Source organism: Xiphias gladius, chromosome 14 (assembly GCF_016859285.1).
Source record: "Xiphias gladius isolate SHS-SW01 ecotype Sanya breed wild chromosome 14, ASM1685928v1, whole genome shotgun sequence".
NCBI classification, from domain to species: Eukaryota; Metazoa; Chordata; class Actinopteri; order Istiophoriformes; family Xiphiidae; genus Xiphias; species Xiphias gladius.
The window spans coordinates 9637799-9665760 of NC_053413.1; the positions used below are offsets into that span (position 1 = coordinate 9637799).

The following is a 27962-nucleotide window of genomic DNA, read 5'->3' on the forward strand; positions in this document are numbered from 1 at the left end:
TAGCAATGCAAACCTCTAATAAACAGTTGGCTGCTCATCAGATGTTGTTCTATTCTTGCCTTTCGGTGTTATAACTAACTGTCTGAATTCCTGGAAATTAACTAAAATGACTGCCTTGTGGGTTTATCACTGACTGTGACCAAAGTGGAGGTGTCCTTTAGTGAAGCAACAGAACTGTTCTAGTACTGTGTCTCCCAGTGCAACAAAACAGACTAGTCAAAATTAAGAATTGCCTGTATTAACGTTGGAATTTAATTCGACCTGGTGAACATGGGTATCCTCAGCCAGTTTAGACAATCCTGTAACCAAGGGGAAATTGATGTAAAAAAAAAAAAAAAAAAAAAGAGTTTCATATGGATCAGGCATCCTGCGAGGCCACATGCTGTTGATAACTGGGGGCCTTGCAAACACACTACAACAAGGCAAGTGAAGATGGCGGATGTGTTGAGTGTTCTTCGTCAGTATAACATCCAGAAAAAAGAAATCGTCGCTAAAGGAGATGAAGTTATATTCGGAGAGTTCTCCTGGCCGAAAAATGTCAAGACCAACTACATAATCTGGGGGTATGTCAGTGCTAAAAATATGTATAAATGGCGTTTGTAGGCCTGCAGCTGAAGCTCATCGGTGCCTTGTGCTGCTGGTAACGGCGGAACGCTCGCTAGCTACCAGCTACCAGATGCTAAGATGCTAAACTAACTCCTTTCCTCGTTGTTGTACTTCAAACTTTAAGCACTCTCTGGTTAATTTGGAGTGACACATAATGTTTTAGCCTAGACCACATGGTCTCTTTGCTAGCCTTTATGAATGTCAGTTTATCTTTTTTAAAACTTGAAATGTATTTATGAAAGATGTACAGCTAAACTTGCAGTAGTGATGTGATGCTAACTAGTTACCGACGTTGGCTAGCGCTGTTGTGGCTAGTTGTGTTCCCATGGAGTCAGGGGTCCACTGGATCAAGAGGAAAGGACTGTGTTTTTAGAGTTTAGAGCCATCACTGTAAGCAGCATTGTTAACAGAGCAAAAAGCTTTGCTCATGTAACGCAAAAAATGAAGTCGAACAAGGTCTAGAAGGTTAGCTAGCCTTATATTGTTGATAGTTCCATGCTTATTTGACAACACAACTGTCTTTTTGTTGCTTTCATGAAGTAACTTGCGTCTAAATGTGTTTAATTTACAATTTATTAAAGACTTATGCAGTTTACATTAACTTCAGCATATAGCAGTCTTTGTCCATTTTTACTCGTATGCTTTGATGGTTGAATAAACTTGGTCTGAGTGATTTTTTTATTTTATTTTATTGATTTTTTTAAAAAAATTTTCCCCATGTTTTTCTTTGCCTGTGTTTCGACCTTCAGTACTGGTAAAGAGGGCCAGCCCAAAGAGTACTATACTTTGGACTCTATCTTGTTCTTGCTCAACAATGTGCATCTCCCGCATCCATCCTATGTGCGAAGAGCTGCAGTAAGTGCTCTGGAATAACTATCACACTGCTACAACCTGTCAGTGCTAGTACTTCATCACTTAGTAAAATATTACTTGAGGATAAACTCCTGTTTCAGCCTCTTTTTTTGTTTCATATGCAACATCTTTCAAATTCCCTCACAACTGCCCTGACTCTATTTTTGGGTGACATGATTGCTTGTTGTTTAAAGACAGAGAACATCCCAGTTGTCAGACGACCTGATCGAAAGGGCTTGCTGTCATATCTCAATGGAGAGAGCTGTAAGTAGCACTTGATCTATGGTGATTGTATATTGTGTTTCTTTCATGTCTAGGGTGTTCAGAATTTGTTTCCCCATGTGTGTACTAGCTCAGCATATTTACAATATTGTCCTGATTTCTTTATAGGTTTTAACTCACTACATGATAGGTTTCACTGTATAAAGCCCTTTGAATAGGACCCTTCGTACTGTTGGCCTCATAAGAAACTATAATGTGTTATCTAATTTTGTCCATTCACAGCTACATCAACGAGCATTGACAGAAGTGCACCCATAGAAATAGGTTTGCAACGGCCAACACAAGGTAAGTGCACACCATATTTCTTTGGTTGTATCTTAATCATTATTATCATTAATCTTTATTATTTGAAACTAAGATTACAGTTAAATACTCACTAAAATGTGGTTTATGTTAGGACCTTCGCTACCATCTACAACTTTGTCATATTTTTACAGATATTTTCTATTTGTGCTATTTCCGTGAAGAAGGCTGGTACGAAACCACAGTGAAATAATACAGTTGTTTTGTTCTGCATCTCAGTCAAAAGAGCAGCTGATGAGGTATCTTCTGAAGCCAAAAAGCCAAGAATTGAGGTAAACTGACAGAAATACCATAACTTTCTCTTCATAACAAAAACACCAGTAACCTGAAATGGCATTCATAATAACATGTTGGTCAGTGCAGCTAAATACCAATCTGTATCATTTAACTCCCTTAGTTTGAAACTGTAATCCACACAAAGTAAAAACTTCAGTAAATAGAGAATGTATCACTGGTGGAGTTGTGAACGATAAAAAGATAAATGAAATATAAAGTTCTTATGATGAAAAGAGAGGCTGACTTACATGACCACAAAGTATTGTTGATTATTGGCATTGATTGGTGACATTTTTTGGTCTAATGCGTTCAGATTGCCAAAATTCAACAATATGAGCTAATAGAATAATTTCATTTTACATGGCTTTTAAATTTTGATTAAATGCAATTTAATACAAGCGGCTTAAGAATTTAGAATATTTTTCATCTGCTATTGTTCAAAAAAACGTATATATTTATCTAAAGTAATGTAGAAGACAGTAAGTTTTTACATATCACAATTGAACACTCCAAATAATCTATATTATTAATATTCTAACTAATTCACAGTAGTCATATGTAATAAAAGACTTTGTTTTAAATGTGTAAATTCAGTATTGACCTGTTAAATCACAGATGTGTGATATTACAAGGTGTGTTGTTCTGTAGTTTGCTAAAAGTGTGTACACTGCTTTCATCTTAAGGATGAGGAACGAGTGCGTCTGGACAAGGAGCGCCTGGCTGCCCGTCTGGAGGGCCATAAAGAGGGCATCGTGCAGACTGACCAGATCAGGTAAAATGGATTTCCCCCAGTAAAATTTATTTACATGTATATTGTGCTTTCTGTAGACTGTTTCACCACTAGGATTCATTATGATTTTTTACTTAACATACCATATTGTCAGTGTGGAGCAAAAGTATTAATGTCATGTTTTTACTTCATATTAACACCCGCTGTTCCTTGAGGTATTTAAATGATCAAAAACCTTTCTTCTCCTCCAGATCACTGTCTGAGGCTATGTCAGTGGAGAAAATTGCAGCCATCAAAGCCAAAATTATGGCCAAGAAACGTTCCACCATCAAAACAGATCTGGACGATGACATAACCCTGAAGCAGAGAAGCTTTGTGGACGCAGAGGTGGATGTCACCAGAGACATTGTCAGCAGAGAGAGGGTCTGGAGGACCAGGACAACCATTCTCCAGAGCACTGGAAAGGTCAGAGTTAGAGTTAAGCTAATGTTAAGCAATGACAGTGATCTTTCCCTGCAAACCGTTTCTTTCTCTTGTCACAGTAAATAAGGGTATTTCCCAAAATTTTACACTGTTCCTTCAAATACACGTGTCAGATTAACACTTGTGGATTTTCTTGTATTCTTACCTGCATAGTGGTTCAGTATTAGACCATGACTCTTCACCTGGCTGGGTCATTTCCCAGATTGTTAATGAGATTTAATTAGCAAGTCCACACACATTATTTTATGTACGGAAAGTATGGTTGCACTGTCATCTGTAGGTTGAAAGTGTCTGCTCTGCTGCACCTCTGATCACACACAACAGAGCTGAAGCATTGCATTTCAGTGTTGCATAACTTTTGGCTTTCGGTCTGAGGTTGTTGTCAGACTTGGCCCAAACAGTTGAATCCATCGCAAGGTTTGTTTAGTTAGACATTCTGGTTAAGGTTCATACTGTTGTAGACTTTCACCAGATATACATTTTTTTTTTTTTTATGCGAACAATTGTGAACTCCTTGGTGCAGACTGAATGGACTTCACTGATTAGAAAAAAAATTCAGACCAAGGCCCAACCTTGAAAAAACCCTGAGTGTGGAGGAAGATGACGGTTACAACCACTAGGTGGCAGCAATAGTATGATTTCCAGCCAGTATGAATCTACTCTCAAAACATGGGTTTTTTAATGGGCCCTTGAAGGACCTTGACGAACTTGATATAGTGTTGATTGGCTGTATGTTTAGAGTAATTAGAGTAATTATTCTGGTAGAATATAAATCACATACAAGATCTACTATCCATAACATTCTGGCTTAATTGTAAAACCTGTATTTTCCTCTCTATTTTAGTCTTGTATTCGTTTTAAGTTGGGTACTTGTCATACCCAAAAAGTGTGTGCATGTGTGTGTTTTGTTTTGTTTTTTTTAACTTTCTCCAGGGAGTCCGAATCTAAAGGTTCAATCTGGTGTTATAGAATGAATAGGGAAAACAAGCCCTTAAAAGATAGGTTCACAATTTTTCAAGTCTCTCTTAAAACAATAGTCAAGTATCTTTATGAACAATAAAACAGGTTTTGCTTACTATAATCTTTCCTCCTGTACATATCAGAAATTAAAAATTGCTTCCAATTGCTCTTACAATGTAGGTGATGGGGGAAAAAACCCACACTCCTTGTTCTGTGCAAAAATGTATCCCAAAGCTCATCTGAAGCCATTATGAGCCTTCAGCAGTCTTAAGTCATATCTTCTAAAGTTGGTGTTCTTTACACTGTAGTGTAAAATTCCTTTTATACTAAAAGGACTGTAACTTTGGAAAACAGGAGGAATGAACAGCAAGCAAAACTGTTTCAGTATTCATATGAGCATCTGGCTGCTATTTTAAGACAGACTTGAAAAGAGGACAGACTTGTTCCAGATACATTGCATGGTTGACACCTAAACTCCTAAACCATTAGGGCAGCCCTGCAGGTTTTATCACTAATCTATATTTATGTTGCCAGTCAACTTACAATAATTTAATGTTTTATTAATGCTCCTTCCTTTAGAAATGATTTCATACTATTCACTACATCTAAACCACCTCACGTCTGTCTTGGAAATTAATCCACACTGGTTTTGAGATGTGGCTGACTTTCTGTAGTAGTACAGTAGGACCTTTTAATAGAATGTCTGTGACTGACAGACTGAGTGATAAAGTTACACCGTGGGCCATTGCTCTTTCAAGATGAATTTTCAAACTTAGCGACTTTTTGGACAAACCTTAGCAACTTTCCATAGTTGCGAGTTTGGGCTTTCCCTCTGCAGGCACACGTTTCTTTGTGCCTCATTCAATTGACCGCACAGTGGCTGACATAGGCATGAATGAGCTTCTAACGCTCTCCCTGAGTGATCATTTTACAAGTAAATATAACCAAAATAACAGCCCAGCCGTTGTCTTTAACTTATGCGACGACATCGCAGTTATAAAATCATGATTTTAGCAGTGTAGAGTAGAAGCTTGGAAATGGCTTGGAGGTGGCTGCTGGTTAACATGTAGTCTAAATGGGGCGCGTTTCAGTCACTATTTCATACTTGTTCTGTTGTATGACAGCAGAAACAGAAACACATGTAAGAGAAAAGGTTTATCGGGAATTCAGCTGCATTGTAATACTGTAATACATCAGAGCACAGAGAATAGGACAGAAGCAAACAGATATGGGGCGGTCCAGCCATATACTATGTTTTGACATGGTCTTGTTTATTTTTATTTGCTCACTTGAAAGCACATGGTAATTATTTTCCAGTACATCCTTTTTGTATTATAATTGATCAGTTCCTGTGAACCACAGTTTTACACTGTTTACATCAAACGCATTTAACTTTTTTTTTTTTTTTTCATATTTGTATTGCTCCTTTGCAGAATTTCTCCAAGAACATCTTTGCCATTCTTCAGTCAGTGAAAGCCAGAGAAGAAGGGCGAGCACCAGAGCAGAGACCATCACAGAACGCTACTCAAGTGGTAGGAATGACATTTGCTGTGCTTTATATGTGCGCTACATATTACAGTTTCTTCACATTTTCAAGGAAGTTTAAATTTGGCCGCATACCATTTAAAAATAAATATGTATGTGTGTGTGTATACTAATAGCTCAACACAAATAGGGCATGACTTTGACAAATCAGACAATTGCTTCCACTCTGTGGACATGCCTTTTTTAAAATCAAGCTTGAAATTAAGGGTATGTAGAAGAGGTCAGTACTTATTTAACCCATGAGAGATCAGCAAGCCTCTAAATGACTTCTAGGTTTTGACTAAAGATTGTATTGACAGCTAAGTACATGTACATTAATTATTTGCTTGTGTTTCATGCAATTTCCAGGACCCGTCCTTAAGGAACAAGCAGCCTGTTCCAGCTGCCTACAACAGATACGATCAGGAGCGATTCAAAGGAAAAGAGGGTGAATTTTATTTGTGTTTCTGTACGTAATGCTAGTCTTGAACATTTACGAAGGAGAATGGGTGTTTTAGTTAAGGAATACACCGTGTTGCTTTGGTTCAATTAACTTTAGATCTGATCTACTGACATTTGCTCCATTTACACCTGTTACCAACAAACGCATGTTATTGTGGGGTTTAAATGCATGCAGACTGAATTGTATCATCCAGACCACCTCCAAAAGTGTGAGGGCAGGTAAAACCAAAGTGGAGCCTATACAGCAGCATTGCCTCCTTTGGACCAATGTAAGCAAGCTTTGCCTACCAAATTTGTATATTGAGATCCTATCACAATGGGGACAGATTTGAGATAACAAGAATTATTAGTACCAAATATAAAGGCAAATGCTCATGATCGGAGCTCATTATCCGGTTACGGATCACATGCAAATACCAGATTTAAGTGGAGTCAGACATATCCATTAAAGACAGAAAGTGTAGTCCCAGGTTGTTTAAAAAAGTTCTTCATTTTTATATTGAGTAGAATTATTGTTAATCTTTCCGAGCACTTTTTATGCCACACATATTTGTGAGAACTTTTTAGATATCATTGTAGTGATTATCAGTAGCCTTCCGAGCTGCTTCAAGTTCTAATTTCTGAGATAATCTTAACATAGTTAAATGAAAAATGTTGGCACATTACTGAGTACTGATTTAGCAGGAACACGTTTCCTTTTGGTTTTAAATTCCAGTGATTTTTCAACTTTTTGTTCGTATTAGACATTTATATAGATAGATATAGACATACTTTTATATAGATCATCTGACTTTTTGTTGGCATGCCTCAGTCCAAATCCTATACCTGCTAATTCATACAAAACAGAGAAAATTACAATTTTTCACAGTTTCATAGTCTCACTTTACTCATAGTTTATAATTTTCAGTCAAAATTATTCAAAGGTTCCGTCCCAACACCCTAATTTAAAGTATTTGCAAATAGTCAAGTGCTCACTTGTGTTATGTATTTGTGGTAATTGCCACAGTGCCCAAGTGCCGGTTAAGACTGCATCGCAGTCTGCAGGGACACACTTGGTTAACATGGACATCCCGTGCCGTGGGCCAATACATACCTTTATAAAACCCAGATATTTTTTTGGTTTTATTTCCACATAATTAAGATCAATACAGTATTACAGTTATAAAACATAGTTACAGTCTGATAATAGTGAAAAACAAACACGCATTAAGGAGCTGAAGCAATAATACAATTAATAAAGCAATAAAATCCAGTTATCCAGAAGCACTTAGTTCTACTGTTAATAATAGTTTGGGTTAAGTGCACTATGTGTTGGCATTTTTCTGACATGGGACACAGGTAGGTACTACCTGGCAGTGCAAGAACACGCACTTAAGCGCTCCAGACCGCAAGTGCTGGTATTGAGACAGACCCAAGGTCTTATGGCTGAAACAAGTATTTGCTGCACCTCCTTAGTCTGTGCATCATGAGGTGTAGGATACATGAAAGGTGGTGAATGGAGCCTTTTATCTCAAATACAGAGAGGCCCAACCAGAATTTTTTTGGACCATATAAATTACATGTTTATTTGCATGGATAAAATTTTGAAAATCAGGCTTTAGTGTGAAAACATGATTACTATGTGTTAATCTATTCAAGCGTCAGAAACCAGACTTATTTTATGCAACGACGAGTTATTACAATGGTATTAAATGTTTAATACTAGCTTTCGAGGGACTGCAACTACTGAGATGATAATAATAAAAAATATTTTAATGTGGAAACTCCAAGTAAGAGAGCGCAAAGAGACCTTTAGTTCCTTATTATGGCTTCTCAGGCATCTTAATACCTGGAACTATTTTGTAGAAAAATATGAGTAGTTGAATATGTTTCAATGGCATATGCCGGTAAGTACTTATATGTCTAAAAATTGTCACTACACTGTGAGCCACTGACGGATTTGACAGATACCACTATATTTGTGGTGACTAAGAAAGCTTCTGCGGCCTATTATAAATACCAGCCATCTAAGGCTAGTGTGGCCCATACCCAACCCAGCTGCACAGCTGCTTTCATACTGAAATACTCCCACAGCTTGGATAGTTTCTAGTTTTTTTATGCTTTCATCTTTTTCTCCCATTTGCAACATGCAGTCATATCACAGTGTCTTTGCTCTGTGATCTCTGCTCAGTTTCTTTAAATTGTTTTTAAAGTTTTCTTTAAGTTGGGACATTAAATGTAAGAATTAAAAGGTGCAAACACGCATAAATTTTGGATGTTATATTTTGGTACAGTTATGCTTTTGAAAATATCTGAATTTGTTTTGCCAACAGTCTGTGACTCATTGTCGGTTGTTTTCTTAGAAACGGAGGGTTTCAAGATTGATACCATGGGCACCTACCACGGCATGACCCTGAAGTCAGTGACGGTAAGAACAGAGCTTCTTGTTTGCTCAAGACTAAGCAAAGAACTGCGCTGCATGTATGAATTTCACTTTGCACGACTCCAAAAAGACATTTTTTTAAATAATAGATATTTGCTGAAGCAGTTGCTAAACAAAGGTTCAGTGGGACTTATTTTATGAGGACTTCTGTGTTTTTGGCAGTCAAAAAATAACTAAGACATGATACCTGGCTCACAGCATCAGTCAGTTGGCGCTCACTTTTTCTTTTTTTCCTCAAGTAGGTTAGTAAAAATAATCTGAAATATTATAAACAGTCTATGAAAAAAGGAATTCTGCTGGTCTTATTCTATTTTACCATCTCAAAGAGAATCAGCATAAACCACAGACAGGAAAGATTCATCTTTTTATTATTTTTAGAGATTGTCTTTAGAGGAATGTACTCATCTACCATCATGTCACAACAGGACCTCAGTCAAGTAATAAAGGTAACTTTTGTGCTACATTAGGTCCTCAAATGTACTTTTTCAAATGTAATTTACCAAAAAAAAATACTTTCATGCTTAAATAATTTGTTGCCTAAAAAGTGTCTGGTCCAATCTGAAACAATCTGTCTCTTGCTGCTGAAACTAACCTCTTTTTAAAATGACTTCCCTGACTATTTGATATACATGTTGAAATATTTTTTTTGGCACCATACCTTGTCCACTCTAGTTTTGAACTTGTATCTGCGTATATAAAAGACATAGTCATATAGTAGAACATACATTGTTGCAAAAAAAAGTATTTTTGTGCGCAGACACATTTATGCAGAATTTGTATTGAGTTCACATGGAAAAATTGTGCATTCATCTCTTCATATAAAAAGAAAATGTGCTGAGATAAAAATAGATCTGTATCTAACAAACAGCTTGTGAGTATTACAGTTCAATTATTGAGCTTGTTTCTTTCCATTCATTCTGTTTGAGTGCGTCCTGCCCGCTCTCTCTTTAAATGTGTTGATGCAGGCATTATGTTTGTTGCTTTGCAGGTGATGCCAGTATTTGAGTAGTTCATTGGGATGAAACCCATGTGATGTTATCAGATGGCTGTACTTGCAGCTGGAGTAAGACACCCGCCAGTGGTTGAATAGGAACTCATTGGGTGGTGGAGTAGGCTCGATCTGGAGCTTGGCCAGGCATATTCCCACATACACATCCTCCAGATGCAGCTGGTGGATACTTAGAGATGCGTGGTAGATTTTCCTCGCCAAGTCTCCAGAGAAGACGTAACCAGTCCCAGAGCAGAAGGTGGGATACTTCTCGTTTGGATACAGCTCTGGGGGCATGTACCACTTGCTGTTTTTATTTCGGTTTGGTGCAAAGCCTCTCATGTTATTGCCTGTGAAGTAGTTCATCTTGGGCTTCAGTTCTGGCCTGAGAAGCTTATAAATGAGGTACTCTGTGTTGACGAACATGTCGCTGTCCGTCTTCATAACGTAGCTGGCACGTGGGCAGTGCATTGCCACCCAGTTCATTCCCATCAATGTCTTTATGGTCAGGTTTTTGTATGAATCCAGAAAGTCCTGCTGAATGATATCATGATGCCTTTGACTCTCTGCTTCTAGCATCCTTTGTTGTAAAAATCCTAGCTCTCCCTCATTTTTCCCAAGCATGAACAGCCTGATGAATCCCAGAGCCGGCGCAACACTCTCATTCCCCCATGTCTGACGTATGGCATTCCTTGCCTCCACCTTCCGAGCTTCAGTGGCTATCAGCATCACCAGAAATGGTGTGGGTCTGTTGTCTACACATTTGTGTGGTTCATTGATGATATAAGGGAAAGGCCCAAGAGTTAAAGTGCCACTAAGGTCTCGCTCTTCTCTTAGACTTGTGTTCGCAAAACTTGTGGCTCCTTCATGCGAGGAGACACCCTCCTTCTCACGGGAGCTGATGTTAGCATCAGCCTTGAAAGTCGGCTGAGGAACAATGACAAACCTCCACATAGAATTTTGAGAATTCAAGTTCAGTTTGGGATTGGTAGCATGAAGTCCAACACCTCCAAACACCACAGGATGGCCTCTCCACCATGGCATACCTGTGAGCCTAGGCAACCACACCTGGTGGACTAGAAATACCAGTACACCCAACAGTGACAAGAGATAGAGAAGTTTAGCTGTGTGTGTACAGCAGTGGCGTCGTCTCCACTGCATGTTTTTCTTGCAGGAATTTGCTCAGACAGCCATTTCAGTTGCAGAGCCACTCATCAGCAGCTTCTGACCAGGCCTTGATCCTTGAAGACTAATTGAAGTTTAGGTGGTGGATTGACTAAGAAACTTTGACTCTGTGTTGATATGTAAATCACTTTGTTGATGTCCAATGATTGACTAGGAAACAGGGGAGACAAGAGCATATAATTGAATAGATACAGCATGTCTCATAGTCACATTAAAGCTGATATTATCAACATTTTTGATACTGGCAGTGGCTGGAATATCTACATGCATGTGAAAGGTGTCGATCTTTGTGACAAACACAGAGAAATACCACCTGATTGATTTTTAGTTCACTCTCAGTGCTCTCACCAGGCAGCTGTTTTTAGTTTTTCATTCACACACACACACACACACACACACACACACACACACACACACACACACACACACACACCCAGAGACGTTTAATAAGCCATGCAGTGTTAGTTGCCCAGGACCATATGACAGACAAACAAAGTTAGCGATGAGCTAGTGAACATTTAGCAACCAAATATTTTCTTACAGAGTTGGTGGAGACAGCAAGAGAAATAAAAGGAGTGAATATTGGACTTAAATTCACCAGGTGCCCAGAAACATGACTCATTCTTAACAAGTTCGACATAGAAGGTGATACAATGTCACTATTTTTTACAGTTTGTTTCGTCTGCCCCCAGGTGGTATAAAAATCTGTTATTGTTCTTTTAATAGGATGATAACAAGTTTTATTATCCTAGTCTTTTGTTTAAATGTCTCCAGCAGTCTCAGCTATCTCCTCTGGTGTTAGGATAAGTACAGAAAATAAAAGTATGTTGTTGTATAGTGAATTTGGGGTTCTGCTTCTTCAAAAAAGAATATTTCCTTCGCCCCTTCATTTTTATGTGAAATTTATTTCATAAAGTATTGTGCTTTAATTTAGTATACATTTAAATTGCAAATTTAATAAGGTGAATCAAGCTTGAATATTGACATAAAATCCATGTTCCTTCCTGGTTTGTTTCATTCCTGGACTGCTGTCTTGTCACTCTACAGATGACTAATGTTGAAATAATAACTGCAATAAATCATGACAGGTCAATAGACTATTCTGTTTCAGTGTCTTTGGTGTGTTCTAACCTAACCTCCGTATATTTTTCTAGACTTTATTTACTGTCACATTTTACTACATTTCTTTGCTTTGAACAAAATCCAGATGAGGAATGGTTATAGAAAGAACACCCTATGTTTGCGTGCTGCTAGCACCCTGACGTTGAGTGTGTTCTCTTCACTGAATTACACACTACCATCTTAAAGGAGCCCAACAAGACAAAGAGCAGTTTGTGAGAACTCACAGAAGCGCTGAAAATACTTATTTTAACGCGCTTGCTTGCATCAACAGATAATAGAAACAAGTGTTTCCTTTAACAATAGGCACACCCTTCACATCCTGTATGGTACATAAAACTAATCATTGATTCTGTAGGATTAATTATTTCATTGATGTGTTATTGTGTTGATACGCATTTGAATTTTAAGCCTTCACAACATAAACTTACCCGTTTTAAGTACTCTTTCTGCTATCCATCATTCCTGGTTGTGATGAATTGCAATCCTCACGCACTGATTGCCCTCTTGGTCTATGCTATGTGCTCCAAGCCAAATCACAGCCACATACAGATTGAGCTTGACAGCTTAGATCCTCATTGATATCCTCTGTGACGTGTGACTAATCAACCTCTTCTTTTACTCAGAAAGTATCATTTGGTATGTATTGGTATGTTAGTCACTTGGAAATGTAGTCCGCTTACAGGAAATCGAGGGTGTTTACCACATGCATGCACCAGTGCGTTTGTTTGCAAAAGAAGAACATGTGTCAGAGCTCCAGTGTTGCAGTCTTCCTGTCTGCCTTGGCGCATTGCCTCAGAGGCTTGATGCTAACACTGCTGCTGCTGTTGCTGCTGCTGTTCTTGCTGCTGTTGCTGCTGCTGCCGCTGCTGTTCTTGCTGCCGCTGCTGTTCTTGCTGCTGCTGCTGCCGCTGCTGCTGCTGCCGCTGCTGCTGCTGCTGCTGCCGCCGCCGCTGCTGCCCCTGCCGCTGCTGCTGCTGCCCCTGCCGTCTCTGGTCAAAGGGAAAAAAGAGTGTGTAGCTGATAGTTAGCCTGGGTCCTTCTGCTGTCCTCTCTTATCATATTGTATATATCAAAGTAGCAGTGGATAGATTGCGCTAATCTCTGGATGATGCATGAGCCTTACATTTCTGTTTGTCCATCTTTTCTTGTAATTTCCATGCTGATGCTTGTTTGTGCTTGCTCTTCCGCTTCCTCCAATTCACATGCTCTCATGTTGACTTCCCTCCCCCCATGGGCTTCTCTTCCCTTATTTTTCTTTCCATTTTCCTCCTCTCACCCTCGCCATTCAGTGGCCCATCTGTGCCGTCGTTGTGTTGTCTGCAAGAGAGAGAGAGGGTTGAAAACGGGGGGGTGGGGGTGAACAAGACGAAGCGCTGTGAGTTGTGTGTTCATTCTGAAAGGCAGCTCCAGGCTTGGTGGCAGTACGCTCTCACTCCACGTCACGCCGTATCTGCCGCTCAAGGGGGGGCTGACCTATTTGTATTCATGTGAGAGGAGGTGATGAGATTTTTTTTTTGCATCGCTTGTGATTTCTCCCTCTGAAAATGAGTAAGTTTTAATCGTTTCTTTAGCTAGAATGATTATTTTATTGTGATTTGTACACTGTTATATTTTATGTAGGCTTATTATATAAGCTGCAATAAAGAGTGATAGGCTACTGTCAGAATAACAGTTATCTTACAATCTAACTAGCACTTAGCTACTGGTCAGTTTTAAATTCACAGATTTAAATCTAGAAACATGATACGAAAATAGGTTGGAGGGTGGGGCAAGTGTGTGAAACTTTCGCAGACATAGAGCCGTGGCAAGTGTTGGTTCAAACAAGCAGCACGCCACCCAGTCTGTTTGCTGACGCACAGAGCAGGTTTGGACATCTCCATTGGAAAAACAATGGAGATGAAACAATCTGGTTTTTGCTCGCTCGTCTGCATCATCTCCAGGAATCGTTTTTAGTCGTATAAGTTAGTATCATGGCCCAACCCAAAAAACGTTTGTGAACAAATTTTTGTATTTCTTAATCATATGAAGCATATCTTCCCCCAAACCCCAATAAAGCATGAACACAATCTTCCATACCCTTTTCAAAAAAGTGAATAAATTAATCAAATGATGTGACAATAATGTACCAGCTGTATCAGTTCTTTAAGAAAAAAAAATACACATACGTAAATCGGTAAAAATTATGTCTGTTACAATACTTTCCAAATTATGGACAAATACACAAAAGGTAAAGAGAGAAACAGTAAAATACAACATTATCAATTTTGGTTGCATAAGGATAAACTGTAAGGGTTTGGGACTTACTTTTCTTTGTTGTCCGACATGTTATATAGACCACTTTTTGAACTGGCAACGTAAACTTGTGCTTTGCTTTTTACCAATGTTGTCACCTTGTGGTCTTTTTAGAAGAAGTAAAAGAAGCATTAGAAATGAGGGAAAAACACCGCTTCACTGGGTTGAACAGCCAGTTTCACAACAGCAGATTGTCAGAAGATTAATTGCCAACAATTTTAATCATCAGTTAATTGTTTGTCATTTATATGGCAACGTTGACAAAAATTTGTTTAATCCATCATTTCTAATTTGGGAAATTGCTTATCTTTCCTGTTTTACATGATTGTAAATTGAGCATCTTTTGGGTTTTAGAATGTTGATTGGACAAGACAAGGAATTTGAAGGCAGAATTTGATTGATTGATTGATTGGCAGTTTTTACTATCTACTGAAGGTTTATAGTCTAAACAATAAATCAGTGAATCAAAGAAAATTCCACAGATTCATCAACAAAAATTATTTTTTAGTTAGAGCACTTCTGGATGAAGCATATACGATGTGGAATTATCATAGATACTGGATATAAATGTTGGTAAACTTCAGCAATGACTCACTGTTCGTTGGATATTTTGATGTCCAGCGTTTTTTGAAGGATTAGTTTTCCCCGCACTGTGCAGCTGCTCAGGTTGATGTGATCCATGTAGAGAAATCATATACTGTATGGTTAGTTCAAGGTTCAAGACAATCAAAAGTGTATTTTATAGAGATGTCGTTATCACACTTTTTTGGCCCCAATCCTTATTAGAGTCCTTCAATATTGGCTATCTGCTGATACAGAGTCCGATCCAATACTTATGTTTACCTAAATGTTGATTAAATGTAACATTTAGGTATCAGACACATTAGAACATCTTGGGACATCCCGAATATTTTCTGTTGAATTAATAATGGAGATAGATAATGTCACTGATGTCACAAGCAACATTCATTTTGGTCCTGAGCTTCTTTATGTGGCAAAGTAACTTTAAATTTCATTTTTGTCAAAATGTAATTTAAAACACGATCAAATTTTTTTTCCCATTGTAGTCAAACCAATTGATTTCAAATTGCAACGTCATCCTTATTTTTGTAAAATTTGTTATGGATTCAGCCCCGTACTCAGCCTTTTCATAAATCGGGTTTTGGGATAACTGGTGTGTTGTTTGGATGTATTAAGACTTTTTTTTTTTTTTGTTCAACTGTTTAATCATTTATGACATAACTCTGTTGCATTTTGTTGCTACTTCTGTCTGAATTCTGAGATCATAGAAACTGTCGAGCACCACACCCTGACAGTATTGACACTGAACATCCCCCCTGCTCAGCCACAGGCCGACCAGATTTGCCTGTTTCTGTAGCTCCTCTGTCAGTGTGATTTTAGGCCTGAGGGAATATCACTGGATGACTTACTTTGACTGAGACAGACACACACACACACACACACACACACACACACACACACACACACACACACACACACACTTCAGTACAGGGAATTATAGTGACCTGGAGGGAGTGGAGGATGAGCACCTATCAGCAAGGCACCATGTTTTTCAAAGACATTTCTATTAACATGGAAGAAGGCATTAAATGGAACTTCTCCTCTTTTCCCATAACTCAACTTTTTTCTTAATCTACATTTTACTCTTAGAATTTACTTGACTATTTTGTTTGACTTTTAAAAATTTGCATTTCTCAAAGTCTTTAATGAGAACTGGGTTAGGCTTTTGGACTTGTCCACACCACCACATATAGCAAAATTATGTTTTCCTAATGTTGCTGCAACATTTTCTTTATTAAAGTCTTACAGTATAGTATGTTTATATATATATATATATGACCTCGGGGTGGTGTTGTGTTTTCCAGGAAGGAGCTTCTGCTCGGAAGGCCCAGACCCCAGCACTACAGCCTGTCCCTCGTCCAGGTTGGTGTCTAATTCAAAATATCTACATACATTCATGAATTCGTGAAAGTTGCCTAATGCTAATTTGTTTTGAATAAATGCCTGTGTTGGAGTGTACATGTTGTTATGTATTAGAAGGAGGAAGTGAATTTTTCAAAGCAACATTTTTTTTAGCAAATGTAGCGCCCTGCAAACCCTGGACATTTGAGTTGTTTGTTATTAAACAAAGAGATGTGAAGAGGTGAAAGATTGTAGCCCAGTAAGGTTAAATGTAATAAAACCGTCTAAGGATGTTCTATGACTATATGAAAATCAGTTAAGGGTGTACATGGCCAAGTAAATAGATTTCTCCTCCCCAAAATCCCAGCACTGGATGAAGAATTACAGTCTATGCGGTAACAAAGCAGCTTTTCTTCTCATGTGCAGTTTCACAGTTAAGCTTTGGCTGTTCCCTTTTTTTCTGACTTTCTGAAGGGTCAAAAAATGTTAAATCTCTATTCTCCCTAAAATTGTATTTCAATTTTATAAACTTGAAGTTGTTTAGAAAACTAGAAAAGTCTACTGTAGCAACCTCACTTTCTGTCATTATCCTCTCTTACCTTGACATGACTTGCATGGGACTGCTGGAGACTTTCACCAAGTGTCCCCGAGTCCCATTTCTCCTGGCTGTGGGAGTTTTCAGTGTTCAGTAAATATTTGGCAGCTGTCTGCATGTATCAGTCATTTGGATATCCTACCCTCAGCTTCTACAAGAACAGTGAGAGGAGAAAAACACCACATTATCCCATCAACTAGTCAGTCAGTCAAAGTGTTCAGACCATAGCAGCAGCTACATCTGAGTTTTTGTTGCCCCAAGGTATTTCCTTTGTTCACATTACTAGCCACTGTCTTTAAAAGGTCCATGTAGAATTAGGCCCTATTCATACCAGGCATTAACCCACGTCTTGGGTGATCCGATCACAAGCGGACAGCTCTTAAGTACATCGGTTCACACATGGCATTAGAATGCGGCTCCAGTGATGACTTGTGATCAGATCTCAGGTCCCCGCTCTATATGCAAGTAAACATGTACTTCATTTGTGTTTGCAAAGACCAAATGTTTTGTTATTTTTAACCGGCAAGATGCAGCAATGCACTTCCCGTGACTAGTCTGCCAGAAATTAAAAGAAGAAATCAAAACAATACAGTGATATCAAATGCGTCTTGAATGCGTCTTTGATGCATTCACGCCTGTAATTGGTGCTGTCCACTTGTGATCGGATCGCCCAAGACACATGTTAATGTGATTTATGAAAAGGGACTGGAGGTGCGGTGGTGGATTTAAGGTAACGACCAAGACATTGGTCAACATTGTTAAAGAAAAAACATGGACAAAGCTGTTCTTTGCCCATGATCAGAATACTACCACTTATGTTCAATAAAAAATTACGAGGAAAAATTTCCAGGCCTTAGTTTCTATAAGATCGACTTTTGCCATACATAGCATATTTACATGTCACCATACCATAGATATGCCCATTATTTCTGGATGAAACTGCCTACGTGAAAGGGACTTTTGTTTGATGGGAAGAATCACATGTCTGTTTGACTTGTCGGTTATTTGGAGAATGTCTGAGAGCACAACTAAGCAGCATCAGTATGCATGTTGTGAGTGATGACCTAATTGGTTGACTGTGATACATTTGCACTACAGCCGTGATATAGATTAATAGAGGATCTCAACTTGATACACAAAGAAGAATGTCTAAAGATGCACAATAAACACACTACTTGCAGCCTAGAGCTCTTTAATATATTTTATTTTAGCTTTTTAAGTGAGCTGCCTCTCTATAATTATGCTTTATAACTTTATTAGTTAATGATATTACTGACATTTATATTAATACTTTTCTATAATCTACAAATGAGCGATCATTCTTCATGATTTGTTTGTTTGTTTGTTTGTTTGTTGTTGGTCACATTTGGTGTTATCTTGTTTTTGTTTTGTTTAAATGATCTAATTTTGTTTATGTTGTATTATTGTCATTGAGGACCCCCTTGAAAATGAGATGGTACATATCAAGGGGTTAATCCTATTAAAGAATTTCCAACATCTGCAGTAAATAATTTTTGATGAATCATTTTGTTAAACCTCCAGCTTAAGTATTTAATATATGTATATACTAGTAGTTGCAATTTAGTGGTTAGTGAAGTCCCTCAGCCCAATCCTTTCACAGCAATTTAAAGTTGATAATATATGTTGTTAGTGGAAACAGTAATCATAACAAAAGTAACAAGTAACAGTTGAACAGCAAAACAATTTAACTGAGTCATTTGTATCATTATTTAGCCTGCTCTCTGTGAAATTTATCGCTGTCTACTTGTATGTGCTCATTACTTTTTCACATCTTTCTTGTCTTTTCCCTCTAGTTTCACAAGCCAGACCTCCACCAAATCAGAAAAAAGGTACATTAGCATATAAAGATATAAACTAATGTATATTGTACATATTGTAATTTAGTGTAATATAAACATTACATTGTAGAACTTTGTATGTTTTTTCATAGTCCAGTGGTTAAAGTTATTTCCTGTAACTGTCTCTCTTTTTTTTAACTCTCTGCCCGAGACCTTTTTATAATGACTTTTCTCAACAGGGTCCCGGACCCCCATCATCATCATCCCCGCTGCCACCACCTCACTCATCACAATGCTCAATGCTAAGGATCTTCTCCAGGATCTAAAGTAAGTATAAATTCCTATTGCACTTTTGAAAATTCTTTTAACGCACTCACTGCTTTTTAGTATTTTTAGAAAGCATGAATAAAGAGGCTTATCTTTTTTTAAAAGCACGTTAAATTGGCACAGAAAGTTGTTCAGCCACACTTTTTATAAGCTTTGACACTGCTGTATTGTCCGGGAAGACACAATATTATTTATATGAAATGATGAACAGATTAGGCCCCAGAACTGATCCCTATTGTCCAGTTTTTCAGCACGAAGTGTCAAATAAGTTGGTAAGTTTAAAAGTAGAGAGATTCGAGGAGGATTGTTGTATTGGTTATAGCTGAAACTAACATTTTTTTTTATCTTCAAAGTTTTGAAAATATTTATTCATTACATCACCCAACAAACAAACAAACAGCTTAGCCTAGGTGGAAAAGACAAACTCTAACACTAATCATTGAAAACTGTGTTGTAACAAAAGATGACAAAGAATGGACGTCCTGTTTTCAATGTGGCAGTGATCTAAACACAGCACAAAAAATAGAATTGGTAGTAAAACACATTAATTATGCTTAAAATGAACTGTAACCAATAAATACAGCAGCTATGATACGGATCGAGCCCAAAGGAGAAGAAATTAAATATGTAATATTGTTGGCTTGTGTGGCAAAGAATGATTTGTTTTTGGAAAACTACTACAAACATCCAAATCATATTTTTGAGGGGGATTTGGTGATGCTACATGAAGTCAGCTTAAGGTTAACAAACTGATCACTCCTGTTAGACTTCCAATAGGACAATATACATGAGTACATATTAGCATGAAAATGGGGCCGCCATCCATGGGAATAAGCTACAGTTAACTATATGGGTGCAACAAAAACATTTCTGGCCCTGTTTAGACCTGGCATTAACCTGTGTCTTGAGTGATCTCATCACAAGTGGACAGCTCTAAGTACGTCAGTTCACACCTGGCATTAGAATGCATCTCGACATGTGTCTCGAGTTACCATTTGTGATCAGATCTCACTTCTCTGCTCTATAAGCAAATAAAGATGTACATCATTTCCCTCTGCAAACACCAAATTTTTTTTTGTTTTTAACCAGCAGGAGGCAGCAATGCACTTCCTGTGCCACGCCTGCCGGAAAGAAAAAAAAAAAAGGAATCAAAACGATACAGACTGGCCCTATTCCTTGGCGTGTTCCAGGCAAAGCAAATCGCACAAGATGTTTGACGCACTCGTCATATATTGTATCTCTATGGACTTTTCGAAATTTTCAGTCATTGTGAACAAAGCCAGTTTACGTGTCTTGTACGACTTGTATTTGTTTACGAATGAGTACTTACATCCGCTTGCGCAGAGCGGATGTACGCAATCAGACCAGCTCCAAATGTGGTCTGAGTGATCTCAGATGTGTCTTCGATGTGTCTTGGGTGCATTCATACCTGGACTTTGACCCGTCCACTTGTGGACAGATCACCCAAGGCGCATGTTAATGCCAGGTTTGAACAGGGTGTCTTTCTGTCTGTATTTGCATGTTAGATGAAAACAACCACTCTCCTCCTCCTAACTGCATGAGAGATACTGAAGTCTATCCACAGCATTATGTTACACAAACTTTTGTTTTGTTTATATTCTCTAAAATACTGCTCTCTGGCTTAAAAATGATGACTAATATTGTAATGAATAATATATTTTTGCACACCTGCCATACAAGATAAGATGCACCTTTATTGATCCGCCATAGGGGAAATTCAATTTGACACAGCAGCACAAGGGAATGTAGTTACATCAAAGAAAGAAATCTCCATAAATACCTATACATTAGACACAAGTTAAAAAAAATTGATAAAATAGAAATAATAGACACAATAAAATGATCTGTGTGCACATACGTGTGTAGTGTTCGTATTTTGTGCAGTATCAGTGGTGGGGACAGTTTAACTGTGAGTGGTGGATTGGTGGGGATAACTTAGGCTGAGGTTGCTGGAGTGTGAACTTCCCCAGATCCAGTAGAGCTGGACAGAGCCAATAACATTAGCCTACATTATGCTATAGCATCAAGGTCCAGCTTCCACACAGCGGGTAAGCACTACACAGTGGATAATGTTGTATAAAATGCCATTGGCCTCGGAAGTACTACTCGGTTTCTACTGTAGAAAAAAATCCTGTTAGCTGACATGCTAATGTTTGCAGCTTACATGAGTGCAGAATGATGCACTGTTTAATCAGTTCCTTACAGTTCTGCTGTTGTATTTTTTTTGTTTCAGAGATGGTAAAAAAGAATTCATCACCCAAACTTTTTAAATACCAGGTCTCTCTCTTACTACAGCTCCACTCACTCTTCATAATGTAGAGAAATCCAAAGCTTGACAGACCTCCCATGTCATCTGCAGTTGCACAATCGCTGTTCGGGGAAGAGGTTTAGTTAATTGAATGTAATATATGCATTTAACTAAAAACGTGTGACAATGGCAAAGTGAAATGAGACGAAAGTAGAAACTCCAAAAAAATGAAAATGAGAAAATAGAAATTTTGATTGCACCGTACCAGGTTTGTCACATCAGAAGAAAAGAAGAAGGGGGGCATCCAGCGTGACAATGAAGTTCTGCTTCAGAGGCGCAAAGACCAGATCCAGCCGGGTGGGACAACACTGAGTGTCACTGTACCATACCGTATCATTGATCAGCCACTCAAACTGGCTCCACAGGACTGGTGAGTATTCCACCACACAGGAACCCTGCGGGGAGAACCATTAAGGGCCACGGGGTTGGCATAACAGGAAATTTTCTGACCTAATAACTTGCTGTACTATGAGTCTGTCTGATGAAATACTCAAACTTTCATTTGAATTTGATTCTTTTTCAACTTTAAATTCTTTCTAGGGATGAGCAGTTTCAATTGTACAGCCTGTTGTTCACCTTATTCATAGCATGAAATCACCACTCGTCAAATGGCTCAGCTTATGACATCAGTATCTGAGAGATTGAGCCATTGGTTTGACAAATATGACTCCGGAGTACACATGTAGCCTGTGTTATAAGTACTAGTGTTGTTTTTGAGGATATTTCCGAATTTGTGTTAGCTAATTGGTGCAAAATACTGGCCTCTTTGTAGTCCCATTCACTGATTTTTAGATTTATAAGAGGGTAGAGGAGGATTTGTTTTCTCTCTTCATATCCTCCCAGTTATGTTTTTGTTTCCGTACCACCATTAGAGGAGCAAGGATTTACAACTTATCATTTTTGCAGTTGGCTGTGTGTTGTACCAGGGTTGTCAACACTTTGTACTTGTCTGTTGACATAGGAATAGTGGATATTAACTGTTGGCAGGTAACTTGGTTTCATGTTAAATGTTTAATTCTCTTTTTTTTTTTTTTTTTAACTGTGATGTAAAACATATCTGTCTTTTAACAACAACAACAACAACAACCTGCGGATCCTTTATGCAGGGATCGAGTGGTAGCTGTCTTTGTGCAGGGTCCCGCATGGCAGTTCAAAGGCTGGCCGTGGCTGCTGCCTGATGGATCTCCTGTGGACATTTTCGCCAAAAGTGAGTGATACACACTGTAAAGTTTTGTTTGTTTGTTTGTTTGTTTTTTTTTAAAGATATTGTTACCACCCTCCTAACAAGACATTAGCTTGTGGTTCGTAATGTTGACAGAATGGCTGCAATATTCAAATGATTTATAATTTGAGTGAGAATTGGTCCAGTGTAATTACACTCCATATTTAAGTATTAGTGTCTTGTTTCCCGTCCTTCTTAAAGTCACATTGCCACTGAAAGAAAGCAGTTGACTTTGATGAATGAGAATCTTTACAGACATATCTCATGTAAAAACCTGTGTTTTATAATTTATATATTTTCCTCACTTATTACATTAAGTTCATTGAAATAATAATGGAATTCATCGGAATGATATCAAAGCAAAATATGTCACATGGCAAGGTGCTGAACAAAACTTAATGCCTTCGAAGATGTGTCTAGAATAATTTTTCAATGCCACCATTACCACAGGGGCAGAATCAAACTGAGCAGTAATTGAAAGTAAAAACAGTGATGTTTTGGTTGATCTCAGTCCTGTCCAACAGATAAAATTAGATCTGAAGCGATTAGTCAATTGATCATGTAGCCGGTAGACAAAAAATTAATCAGTGGCTATTATGATTATTTTTATTATTATGATTGTGTTTGTTCCTGTTCCTCCAATTTGATGACTTTATGTTTTTCTCTGTTTTATATTATTGGAAACTGAATATCTGTGGGTTTTAGACTGTTTATCAGACAAAAAGAAATCATTCGAAGATGTCATCCTGCAAACAGGATGTAAAAACTCTTGTGTAGTAATTATTTTTATTATCATTGTTAATCAACACATTTGCAATATCTAATTTCGTAAATTGTAATCAGATGAAAAACATTTAATAAAAAATTTGAAACGCATAAAATTTATAGAAATGAAATTTTGACCTGGATATGCACAGTATGCAGTGTGTGCCAGCAATAGCTAGCAAACACCTTACACAACGGCAGCAGAAGATAACCCTCAGTAGTCTCCCTTGTCCACAGTCAGTCCATCATCGCATGCAAATGTGTCAAAAAAAAAAAAATAAAAATTTAAAATAGAGTCAAATTAATTTCATGTATTGGAGGCTTGTTGACTTTTGCCTTAAGTGAGGTGGTGAATTACAAGTGAAAATATGTCTAGCCCTCTGTTAAAACTGAATTACATTTTGTGAATTTAGAGATCCTTACACGTCTCAGTGTTATTATACGGGTTTAAATGTGAGGTGCCACTGCAGTGACGGTGGCTTGGTTTTTTTTTTTTTTTTTTACTGCCACACTAAACATGGATTTATTCATTTAAATGTGCGGATGTTCCCCTCCAGTTCGAGCCTTTCATTTGAAGTTTGATGAGGCAAAGACAGACCCCAATGTGCAGAAGTGGGATGTGACCGTCCTGGAGCTGAGTCGCCACAGGCGCCATTTGGACCGGCCTGTCTTCCTACGTTTTTGGGAAACCCTCGACAGGTATTCATTGTTCTGCGCCTTCAGATACAGTATACCCATCTTTTTGTCTGCTGTGCACACATTATTTGGCAGTTCTTTAGAATTATTTAATCTATGAAGACATCCTGGCAGAAACTCACCTTTCTTCTCTTCTCGTTCTCATTCATCAGATACATGGTGAAACACAAATCTCACCTCAGGTTCTGAGCCCAGATCACAGCCTCCATCCGAAAATCCCACAAATTAATTCTCCAGCCTTCCAACTCTCCACGGCCCACCTCACACACAGGTATCCCCTCCCATCCAAGCTGCCATCCCATCTTCCAACACGATCCCCATTTTAACAAAAGGAGGACAGATTATGCAGTGGTCTTCCTTCAACACTCCCTTGAGGACTCCCAATGCAGTGTGCTGGATTTGTTGCTCTGGACACTGGAGAGGAGATTTGGGGAATTTTTGTGTTTTTGTTGTAATTGTTTTCTAATGTTTTCATGTAGTTAAACAAAAATACCAAAATATGTTTTATATTAAAAAAAAGGCAACATACTCTGGAAACACTTTAAATGAGATATTAAGCAACATAATGGGGTCAGAGGGAGAGGAGGTTTTGTCAGTGGTAATGCAGAATATTGTTAATTCAACTCAATTCAACTGTTTAGATTGAGAGGAATGTAAAAATAACTCTTGGTACAAAAAAAAAAAAAAAACAGCCACCGAGTTTGAGGAAAGAGACTTCCTTCACACTTACCTTTTTTTCCATTTTGGGTGTTTGTGGGCTGAATGTACATATATACGATAAAACCTGTCAGAGCCAAATCTCTTGGAGCAGAGAGGAGGATGCAGGTAAGAGATTTTGTTAATACTTAAGAAAAGCTACTCTGCTCTGGCTCAATAAAATTATCTCAGTCAAGCAACCAGTTCTTAGCTCAGTTTTAGACTGATCAGCACATCTCTTGGTCATGCAATGGCCTTGTTAAAGTCTTCTTTTTCTTCTTTGTTGGTGTTGTGCTAGAGGAGAGAAATGATGGAAAGTATTGCTTTAAGTCATCACATGAAAATAGACAATAAAGCCTCAGAGAAACAAACACTTGTGCTGCCTGTTGTAGTTTATCAATATTTTTTCTCATTAGTTTCATTTAGGTTGTATTCTCTCTTGACAGAATGAATATGACCAAGTAATGGGGAAAGGAAACGGTTACCAATAGAACAAGTTGAGCCTCGACTATGAAAATGATGTGCATCACAGGCCATGACCCCGGTCACCAGATCTCAACCCAACTGAACAATTACGTACTGATTTAAGTCACAATGTAGTGAAAATCCCAATTTTACTTCCTCTTGACTAACTCTTCACCTTGAATTAATGAGTGTGAGTCAAACCTAGGGTGTAAAGTTTAGCCCACTGTAATGTTGACAAAAAAACAACTACTGTAAATATGAAAAAAAAAAAAAAATTCTGTTAATGCGACACCGTTTAGTCATTCTGTAAATGTTAGCAGAAGAAATGCTACTTGAAATAAAATACAGACGCTGTCAGCAAGGAACAGGAGTTGTAACGGAGGATGCAGCTCTGTAATAAGGGATTATCAAGAGTTAATTGTGTAGAGCAATTGTACAGGTCATTGTATAGATGTAGGGACAGAAACTTAATCTGAATTACTGTAAATTTTCCCCAATTAAGTACATTCATTTAGTAGCTACAAGTACTGAAGTTACTTGATAGATTCTGAAACTGACTCGTATGTTTTGTTTTGCAATTGTTTAAAGCATCAGTATATTATGCTTTTATTTATTATTTACATTTATGTAAAGCAGCTATAATCAATATTTTCATATTAGCAATGAATCCCATGACAGCTTGTATTTTAAAGGACTCACCCATAGCGGAAAAACTCAGAGAATTATCATCCAACTCTACAGCTCCCCTCAGCTCTACAGAGCATTTTAGCATCTTTCAGCTCATTGTTTTGGTTAACACTCACAGCTCTAATCAACATCTTTTACGGATACAGCAGGCAGCTGTTTTCCGTGAGTAAAACTTTGATAAATCTACATTACTTCCCCAGCACCAAACAGCCAAGTTATATTAAACATACTTTAGAATTTAGCGGCTAAGACCCAGGTGTTTTTATCAGGAGTTCTTGGTTACCAAAAGTGTACAGCGAAGGGTAAATATTGGACATAAATTTGGACAGGTAGACAGAAACATGACTCCAAGTGAATGCAAACCTTGCTACGTACCTACTGGATGTGTAAACAACTATTTGTTTACAAGTTTGCCAATAAGGTTATCGTTAACTTAGCAATCACCTTCTTAGGAACACTACATACTATTACCGGGTAGGGCCTCCCTTTTCTCGCGAAACAGCCTCAGTTCTTTGTGGATGGATTCAACAAGATATTGGAAACAGATCTGGTTTCAGATCTGGGGAGGCCATTGAAGTACACTAAACTCATTGTCAAGTCGATGAAAACAGCTTTAGGCGGCTTTTAACTGTGTGACATGGTGCATCATCATGCTTGAAGTAGCCAATAGAAGACTGTAAACTGGGGGCATTAAGGGATGCACATAGTCAGCAACAATACTCTGACAGGCCATGGCGCTCAAACCATGACTGACTGGTATTAATGGGCTCAAATTGTAACAAGAAAACATTCCCCACACTATAACACCACCACCAAAGGCCTGGACTGTTGACACAAGGCAGACTGGGTCCATGGATTCATGCTGTGGATGCCAAATTCTGACCCTACCATCTGCAGCCTATGCAGAAATCGAGATTAATCAGACCAGGCTGTTTTTCCAGTCTTCAACTGTCTAGTTTGGTCTAGTTGTGGTGAGCCTGTGCCCACTGCAGCCTCAGATTTCTGTTCTTGCCTGACAGGAGCGGAACCTGATGTGGGCTTCTGCTGTTGTAGCCCATCCATCTGCCTCAAGGTTCGACGTGTTGTGCTTTGAGATGCTTTTCAACTCACCACAGTTGTAAAGAGTGGTGCTCTGAGTTAACAGAGCCTTTCTGTCAGCTCCAAACCAGTCTGGCCATTCACCTCTGACCTCTCATCAAAAACATGTTCATGTTCGCAGAATTTCCACTCACTGGATGTTTTTTGTCTTTCTCACCATTCTGACTAAACTCTAGAGACAGTTGTCTGTGAAAATCCCAGGAGCTCAGAAGTTTCAGAAACACAGTGTTGTGTTTACAGCTTGTTTCTGCTGCCCCCAAGTGGCCAGAAAAAAAGCAGCTTTTATTGAATTTTTTGTATATGATTTTCACCTTTAAGACCTTTGACCTTTGAGAGCCCATTTTAAAATTCTACATCTAATTAAGAATAGGATTTGACTACTTTAACCTCCACCGCTCCTTAACTGAAAAAATTTTTGATGATCAGTGGTGATAATACTTCAAAATTCTACAGCTTTCTTGTTACTTATCTACAGTTAGGCTGGAACTTAAATTACGTTTGACCACATTGTTTTCTGTTAGTGAGGTAGGAGAAATTACTGTCAGTTGGATATCAGCCTTACAGACAGAGGACACACCTCAGCTTAAGAGGTGTGTATTTCCCAATTGATATGTTCTGGAGATACTGAAAACATTTGGGTTTACAGCAATCAGATGAAATCCGTTTACAGTTTAGGATGCTGGTAAAATTAACAAAAAACTACCGAAAAATGTTTCAAAACATTACTTGCTTTTTTAAGCCTCCTCTATTAATCAGTTGAAACCTGCGCTTTCTTAAAGTCACACTCTTCATCTCAAGGTTGTTTTGAGTTTCACAGAAAGTATTTGCGTCCCAAGTCACATCAGTGCTTTTGACAAGCAGCTTTTGTTGTGG

The 27962-nt window shown here is 38.2% G+C and overlaps 2 protein-coding genes across 2 annotated transcripts; one reads left to right on the forward strand and one right to left on the reverse strand.

The window, feature by feature from the left end:
• Positions 1-371: 371 nt before the first annotated feature.
• cdc73 (cell division cycle 73, Paf1/RNA polymerase II complex component, homolog (S. cerevisiae)) lies at positions 372-25210 on the forward strand. The gene is made up of 17 exons (XM_040143882.1): positions 372-563; positions 1356-1461; positions 1653-1722; positions 1963-2025; positions 2263-2315; positions 3003-3091; positions 3301-3514; positions 5926-6024; positions 6386-6464; positions 8821-8885; positions 16374-16431; positions 18820-18855; positions 19044-19131; positions 21669-21830; positions 22567-22667; positions 24005-24146; positions 24296-25210. The coding sequence occupies exons 1-17, from the start codon at positions 433-435 to the stop codon at positions 24330-24332; spliced, it is 1593 nt and encodes a 530-aa protein (XP_039999816.1). The 5' UTR covers positions 372-432; the 3' UTR covers positions 24333-25210.
• On the reverse strand, positions 9154-12980 carry LOC120799044 (beta-1,3-galactosyltransferase 2-like). The gene is made up of 2 exons (XM_040143883.1): positions 12624-12980; positions 9154-11223 (listed from the first exon to the last, which is right to left on the reverse strand). The coding sequence occupies exon 2, from the start codon at positions 11047-11049 to the stop codon at positions 9790-9792; it is 1260 nt and encodes a 419-aa protein (XP_039999817.1). The 5' UTR covers positions 11050-11223; positions 12624-12980; the 3' UTR covers positions 9154-9789.
• Positions 25211-27962: the final 2752 nt, after the last annotated feature.

Coding starts and splice junctions, on each gene's coding strand:
- cdc73 (XM_040143882.1), top strand. CDS start 433: ATGGCGGATGTGTTGAGTGTTCTTCGTCAGTATAACATCCAGAAAAAA. Junction 1,462..1,652: donor CCTATGTGCGAAGAGCTGCA/GTAAGTGCTCTG, acceptor TGTTGTTTAAAG/ACAGAGAACATCCCAGTTGT. Junction 8,886..16,373: donor TGACCCTGAAGTCAGTGACG/GTAAGAACAGAG, acceptor TGTGTTTTCCAG/GAAGGAGCTTCTGCTCGGAA.
- LOC120799044 (XM_040143883.1), bottom strand. CDS start 11,049: ATGCAGTGGAGACGACGCCACTGCTGTACACACACAGCTAAACTTCTC.